We start from the raw sequence: 7771 nt of genomic DNA on the forward strand, positions 1-7771 counted from the left end.
GTTTACACTCGAAGTAGATTGGTCCCTCTAAGCGAGATCCCAATTTCGTCGGTTCCTCCGACGTGACGTCTCCGTTCCCTCCTTCAGGGAACGAGGGTTACATACGTAACCGAGACGTTATCTTTATTGAAGTGAATTAGGTTTAAATCGCCATCATGCATGAATGAATGATATTTTTGCAAGTTTACACATAATAATCCATGATGATCACATTACACAAAACTGAAATTGCACATCAAAATAACACATTGTCAATATTTTTGAGACCCCCCAAAATTTCACAAATCATGTTTTCAGGGGAGCCCATGTCTTATTAAGGGGAGCCGAGCTCCCCCTAGCTCCCCCATAGTTCGCACCCTGGCTTAAAGCATTTCATTAAAGAGGAACCTCTAAGGCTGGTGTGGTGTGTAAAATTCAGTCTGCGGTCCATTGGTTCACTGACATTTTCCAACTGGATAAAAATTAATATAAAAAAAGCATTTGGCAAATGGATTAGGAAGTGCAACTGATCATTGACTTTAAAAGTTGCATTTAGAAATAAGTTCTTAAATTATTATTTTATTGAAATGTTAGTAAATAAAGTATTTACTACATATAATATAGTAATATTATATGTTTAAATATTTAAAATAATATTAGTAATTGTACGAAAAACTATACTATAGTACATTTAACTTATGTCTGTGTATTTGTAAATTTTAATAATTTATTAATGTGTTATTTTATTGTTACACTTAACTTTTTTAATCTGAATTAAATCTTAAATAAATAAAAAAATGTTAATGTCTATTTACTCGTCATTTTGATAAGTAATTTATCAGTTTACATTTTTATTGTTTAATAAATTGATAATTAATTTAATTGTATTGTATTAGCCCTCCATATATAATTTTTTGAATAATCAAGCTACCGTTTAAAAGTTTGGGGCGGTAAGATGTTTTAAAATGTTTTTTTTTTTTAAAGAAGTCTCTTATGCTCACCATGGATGCATTAGTTTGATCAAAAATATGATAAAAACAGTAATATTGTGAAATATAATTACAATTTAAAATAGCTGTTTTCTAAATAAATGTATTTTAAAATGTCATTTATTTCTGTGACGGCAATGCTTGATTTTCAGCAGCCATTACTGCAGTCTTTAGCATCACATGATCCTTCAGAAATCATTCAAATAAGCTGATTTGGTGCTCAAGAAACATTTCTTATTACATTACATATCAATGTTCAAAACACTTGTGCTGCTTAATAGTTTTGTGGGAATTGTAATACATGCAGAATAAAAGGATTCTTTTTTTATTAAATTTTTTAAATATATATATATATATATATATATACACACACAGTATATATGTTATAAGTTTAGATTCTAATAATGAGAAATTACAGGCCTCATGCCATGACGTTATTATAAATGTAGTTACAGGACACTGATGAGAACTAAGCGTCTAGTTGTTCATTGTGGACTTTTCCCGTCTCTCCGCAGCCATCCGTGGCTTCTCTCCACAGCACAAGATCAACAGCTTTGCAGAGGCTAAAGGTCTGGACCGCATCAACGAGCGCATGCCACCCCGCAAGGATGGAGTCAACCACGTGGGCCACTCCATGGGCAAGATGAACATGTCTGAGACCAACGGCACCGAAGACAACAGTAACATCCAGTGATGAAACGGCTGTCCACTCACCTGCACCTGAGTCCATGCCACCGCCACGACGCATGGCATGACAACGCCAAACCCGTGATTTAAGGCCTCCTGCTTCCAAAAACACCCAATGACATCACCTACACATCCCTCCCTTCTCCAATGTCCAATTAGAGAACCAAACTATCTTTAATGTTTCACTGAAAAGAGGCAGGATGTTTTCTTGCTGTCAGTTTGCCGCTTGCAATTTTCGAAGCGGATACCTTGCCGATGGCAAGTTTCTGCCTTTTTTTGGGAGTGTCGAATGGGAAGGAGGGGTGGGGGGGGGGGTTTGCCTGTGAAGGGCTGAAAGTGTCTTTATCAGAGAGAGGGCGGTCTTAGTTCCTTTCTGACTCCACCCACATGCCAAGTGGGCGGGGTTTGGGAACTCTCTCTTAAGCCTGATCCATCCAGTTCGTCTCGTCGGTGCGGGTGATGAGCCCATACCGGTTCCATGCACACTTTTTTTCCTTTTTTGATTCTGAGTTTTTCTTCATGATCCCATCTCATAACGAAATGATCTCACTGTTGACAATGTTTTGCTACTAGTATTAATAAATATACAAATTTGAAATGACAAAAAAACGAAAAATGTTTGTAAGAAAGGACATTTAACAACAAATCCTGTACATTTTATTACTTACGATGCAATCTTACCTGGGGGGGTTTTATTTCTTGATTTGGTTTTTGGTAAGATGTCATGAAGCAGTAGAGGAGGAGAGCAGTGCTGCTTGTCCGCCGTAGACTCTCGATCAAAGCAACCGTTCGGATGGAGGAAAACCGCAGTTGAAGCTCAAGCTCAACCTTTGGCGCAACCTTCCTGATTGTTTCTCACTTGCCTGTATTTCAAGAGAGAATGCACATAGTACATTTCGCAAGTCAAATAAATATTATATAAATATATATAAATATATTTAAATATGATTATTAACAAGGGTCGAGGACAATGATTTTTAACAGCATCTATGGTACTGAACGCATCAGTGCATGCAATTAAGTTCCTTATTGATATGTGAAATTATAATTGTGATGTGTTTCAATATAGTAGACTTGAATTATTTCCCTTCAAATTATATTTGTAAAGGTCTAGTTTGTTTTTATATCTCTATAAATAGATATGATTTTGTAATCTTTTATTTAATTTCTTTTCTTTTTTCCATCAATATCATTTTATTATCGTTGATTTTATTTTTGTAGTTTCGCTGTACAGGCACTGACGCTCTTTCCGAGATGTTTTTTCGTCATCTTTAGTTCTTTCGTTCTCTCTGTTCAGTTGGTGTACAGAAGTTGTTCAGTAGTGTGAATGAACATATTACTCAGTGAAAAGCAACATTCAGGCTGCCAAAGCATGATCGCATGGTTCAAATGTAAACTAATTGGACACGAGGAAAATTCAGTGTCTCACTTTGAAGAGGAAAACTATATTATCATTATGATTCTTGATGATCTTCTTATTATTCTTACAATTAAGCTTACGGTTCTTTCATTTCCACTGTTTTCTGATCCTTGTTTGGTACAGACGTGGTTCATTTCAAAGAAGGAATTTTATGGATTTGTGACTATTTTTCTTGTAATTTTCTCTGGAACTAAGTTTTCGCATTTGACTTCCTAAATGAAAACACATATTGTAAGCATGCCCTATGGGACAAATCACTTTTTTTACTCTTGAATAAAATATGCATGAACTAATCTGTCTTTCCCCTTTCAATGATGGACTGAAAACATTGGTTGGAAAAAAGGGGGGGGGTTTTCTCTCAAAAAAAGCAAAATGATTATTCAACAGATGCTTAATTAATAATCAAGAATGAAAATGTCATTTTTAACATAACATTAATGTTTAGAAATGCAAAGACCACAGTTTGTATGAGTTTCTTTTTTTTTTAGAAACTTCTTAGTTTCAAAGGCTTAGTCAGTGAGGGCTTTTTTCCATGAGGGCATCCCACCTGTTTCCTGCTATTCTTCCACAGGAAGCTCAGGGGGCCGCAGCTACTTCTCCCTCAAACCAGAGCTCGGTGCCCACTGACACACACCCAAACACATGCTTCTCAGCGGGACTTTGTAATACTATGTGCACTCCCTCATGTGTTACTATTATACAAAACAGGAAACAAAATTGGACATACTGGTTAATGCTTCAACCAAATTTACTCGCTCAAGAACATTTCCATAGTTTTTCTGCTTTGTTTTTTTTTACACATTTAATTATTGTAATTATTTCCTGATATCTGGGATATATACGACCTGTCCTGTGTAAGTGGAGGAGAGTAAAACGTATTTGGATTGAGACATGGAGCAGCTCATTTTTCTTATCATTCCCCTGTTTGCATCTTCATCCATAATCTCAGCAGGTAAGTCAATCAGAAGCCAATTTTATATATTAGTATATAGTAAAAAGAAAGGGAAAATGGGAAAAGTATATAATAGTAAATGGGGAACTGGGGGGTTATTGCTAGTGATCAAAGTTTTAAAATGTTTTCTGGCTTAAATTGCAAAAGTCACTGACTACGTATGGTGGCCCCAAAAAGGCTTTTTTTTTTGTATGCAGTTTTGTTTTTATGAAATGTATATTCTCTGTGCAACTTGCACAGGAAATGACACAAGCATACAAACTATGTTACCTCCAAACACAAATGCTACATCTCCATGGTCTGTTTATTCAAGAACAGGTGAGTATTTCTATTAAATTGTGTATAATTCTCATATCTTAACAAAAATTTCCCATATCAAAGATGTTTTGAACAATTGGTAACCTTCATTTTGCCATTGTTTAGATCATATTAATAGGTAAATGTCCAACATGTTTTCTTAAATGTATCTGTGACGGTGTAACTTTATTTGCACAAATAGACATGAACCACAAAATGTCATTCTTCCTTCAGCATGTATAGTAGTAAAATGTATAAATAAAAAAGTTTTTATTTAATCTGTGAAGAAAAAACAATTACAGTTAATCTTAATGTAAATATATCTCTTTTTTTATTTCAGAAGTCCAAACTGAAAAAACAATGACTTCTACTTTTTCATCTCAATATGAGAATGGCATGACCAGCCACACCTCAAAAACTGTGAGCATAACCACAGCTCCTGTATCTTCTAGCCACACAGGTAAGGCACAAATATAAATTCAGTTGATGTAAATATACAGTCATGTGGACTGTACCTCTGTTTAACAGTACTAATGGATCATCTCTTCACATAGCACATCAGATATTAATTACAATGGATCCTCTGCAGTGAATGGGTGCCGTCAGAATGAGCGTCCAAACAACTGATAAAAAACATTGACTTCCTAAATGAAAACACATATTGTAAGCATGCCCTATGGGACAAATCACTTTTTTTACTCTTGAATAAAATATGCATGAACTAATCTGTCTTTCCCCTTTCAATGATGGACTGAAAACATTGGTTGGAAAAAAAGGGGGGGTTTTTTCTCTCAAAAAAAGCAAAATGATTATTCAACAGATGCTTAATTAATAATCAAGGATGAAAATGTCATTTTTAACATAACATTAATGTTTAGAAATGCAAAGACCACAGTTTGTATGAGTTTCTTTTTTTTTTAGAAACTTCTTAGTTTCAAAGGCTTAGTCAGTGAGGGCTTTTTTCCATGAGGGCATCCCACCTGTTTCCTGCTATTCTTCCACAGGAAGCTCAGGGGGCCGCAGCTACTTCTCCCTCAAACCAGAGCTCGGTGCCCACTGACACACACCCAAACACATGCTTCTCAGCGGGACTTTGTAATACTATGTGCACTCCCTCATGTGTTACTATTATACAAAACAGGAAACAAAATTGGACATACTGGTTAATGCTTCAACCAAATTTACTCGCTCAAGAACATTTCCATAGTTTTTCTGCTTTGTTTTTTTTTACACATTTAATTATTGTAATTATTTCCTGATATCTGGGATATATACGACCTGTCCTGTGTAAGTGGAGGAGAGTAAAACGTATTTGGATTGAGACATGGAGCAGCTCTTTTTTCTTATCATTCCCCTGTTTGCATCTTCATCCATAATCTCAGCAGGTAAGTCAATCAGAAGCCAATTTTATATATTAGTATATAGTAAAAAGAAAGGGAAAATGGGAAAAGTATATAATAGTAAATGGGGAACTGGGGGGTTATTGCTAGTGATCAAAGTTTTAAAATGTTTTCTGGCTTAAATTGCAAAAGTCACTGACTACGTATGGTGGCCCCAAAAAGGCTTTTTTTTTTGTATGCAGTTTTGTTTTTATGAAATGTATATTCTCTGTGCAACTTGCACAGGAAATGACACAAGCATACAAACTATGTTACCTCCAAACACAAATGCTACATCTCCATGGTCTGTTTATTCAAGAACAGGTGAGTATTTCTATTAAATTGTGTATAATTCTCATATCTTAACAAAAATTTCCCATATCAAAGATGTTTTGAACAATTGGTAACCTTCATTTTGCCATTGTTTAGATCATATTAATAGGTAAATGTCCAACATGTTTTCTTAAATGTATCTGTGACGGTGTAACTTTATTTGCACAAATAGACATGAACCACAAAATGTCATTCTTCCTTCAGCATGTATAGTAGTAAAATGTATAAATAAAAAAGTTTTTATTTAATCTGTGAAGAAAAAACAATTACAGTTAATCTTAATGTAAATATATCTCTTTTTTTATTTCAGAAGTCCAAACTGAAAAAACAATGACTTCTACTTTTTCATCTCAATATGAGAATGGCATGACCAGCCACACCTCAAAAACTGTGAGCATAACCACAGCTCCTGTATCTTCTAGCCACACAGGTAAGGCACAAATATAAATTCAGTTGATGTAAATATACAGTCATGTGGACTGTACCTCTGTTTAACAGTACTAATGGATCATCTCTTCACATAGCACATCAGATATTAATTACAATGGATCCTCTGCAGTGAATGGGTGCCGTCAGAATGAGCGTCCAAACAACTGATAAAAAACATTACAATAATCCACAAGTAATCCACATGAACTGAAAAGCTGTGTATTTGTAATTAAAAAAAGTCAGCTGTGTTTCCAGCTAAAATATGAGTCCTCTATTCATAATATTTCTTTCTCCAGTAAACAAGTTGTCTCTTCTGAATCAGGAGAGAAACATGCCCAATCTAGCACCATTTGCAAGTGAAAACAGTCCAAAACATTTCTAAACAAATATGTCTGTTGATCTTTATGTGAGAGGATAACACGGGATCGACTTTTTCACTGGAGGGAGCATTATTATGGACTACAGACTGGCATTTTGGCCAGAAGCAATGATTTAAAGTTAAAACGCCTTAATAATGGATTTGTTTCTTAAAAACACACAGCTTTTTGCATCACAACAAGATGTTAATTGATGGATTGGCGTCTTGTGTATTCCTTGTGGATTATTGTGATGTTTTTTAACAGCTGTTTGAATTTTCATTCTGACGGCACCCATTCACTGCAGAGGATCCATTGGTGAGCAAGTGATGTAATGCTAAATTTCTCCAAATCTGTTTTGATGAAGAAACACACTCATCTTCATCTTTTATGGCTTAAGGGTGAGTACATTTTCATTTTTGGGTGAACTATTCCTTAAATTATAATATTCAATATATATAGTATTGTGTAGGAGTGTATTTGGAGAAGACTGCAATTTCATTATTTTGACTGCAAGTTGATGGCTTATCTTGCTTGTCTACTAAGTGAAATTCATTCTGAGAACTGTGAGGTTAACACAATACATTTTATTAAAGTTGTAAAATTGTGTATTACAGGACAGTCCATCATTACCAGCTCCAAGTTAACAACACCAAAATCCTACACTGACACAACTCTAAATTCCACCTCATCCCCAGCAGCCAAAATAACAGGTTTTACCTCCTCCTTCTGGTTAAGACTCTGCCACGCCCCCCTAAAACGGCTTATTCTAACACGCCCCCACATATCTACCTCACTATGTGGAAATATTTGCATAATGCAGCCCAAATGTGCACGCAAAGAAAGAAGGCGTCGTTTCAGTAACCGCAGTTAGTGTTGAAGCAGTCATGTCAGGGAGACGCTGTGTGTTTCTAGGCGAAAGCAAAAGCACTTTATTTGGCCTTCCGAAA

At 35.3% G+C, this 7771-nt stretch overlaps 2 protein-coding genes across 6 annotated transcripts in view; both read left to right on the plus strand.

Moving 5' to 3' along the window:
- LOC107557063 (serine/threonine-protein phosphatase 2B catalytic subunit alpha isoform-like) overlaps positions 1-2589 on the plus strand; it is an 8855-nt gene extending 6266 nt beyond the window's left edge. For both annotated transcript variants that reach the window (XM_016240372.1, XM_016240373.1), the window contains one exon: positions 1484-2589. In XM_016240372.1, the coding sequence (XP_016095858.1) occupies positions 1484-1662 (179 nt within the window). In that variant the 3' untranslated portion in view covers positions 1663-2589. The remainder of the gene's footprint in view (positions 1-1483) is intronic.
- Positions 2590-4231: 1642 nt separating this feature from the next.
- Positions 4232-7771, plus strand: part of LOC107557037 (endothelial cell-specific chemotaxis regulator-like) — a 5881-nt gene continuing 2341 nt past the window's right edge. For 2 of the 4 annotated variants that reach the window (XM_016240334.1, XM_016240337.1), the window contains exons 1-3: positions 5408-5709; positions 5950-6027; positions 6347-6466. In XM_016240334.1, the coding sequence (XP_016095820.1) occupies positions 5649-5709; positions 5950-6027; positions 6347-6466 (259 nt within the window). In that variant the 5' untranslated portion in view covers positions 5408-5648. Of the gene's footprint in view, positions 4346-4664; positions 4785-5407; positions 5710-5949; positions 6028-6346; positions 6467-7771 lie in introns of those variants that run through there. The other 2 variants (XM_016240335.1, XM_016240336.1) reach the window with 2 other exon arrangements.

This window comes from Sinocyclocheilus grahami, unplaced genomic scaffold (genome assembly GCF_001515645.1).
Source record: "Sinocyclocheilus grahami isolate Dianchi unplaced genomic scaffold, SAMN03320097.WGS_v1.1 scaffold588.1, whole genome shotgun sequence".
NCBI classification, from domain to species: Eukaryota; Metazoa; Chordata; class Actinopteri; order Cypriniformes; family Cyprinidae; genus Sinocyclocheilus; species Sinocyclocheilus grahami.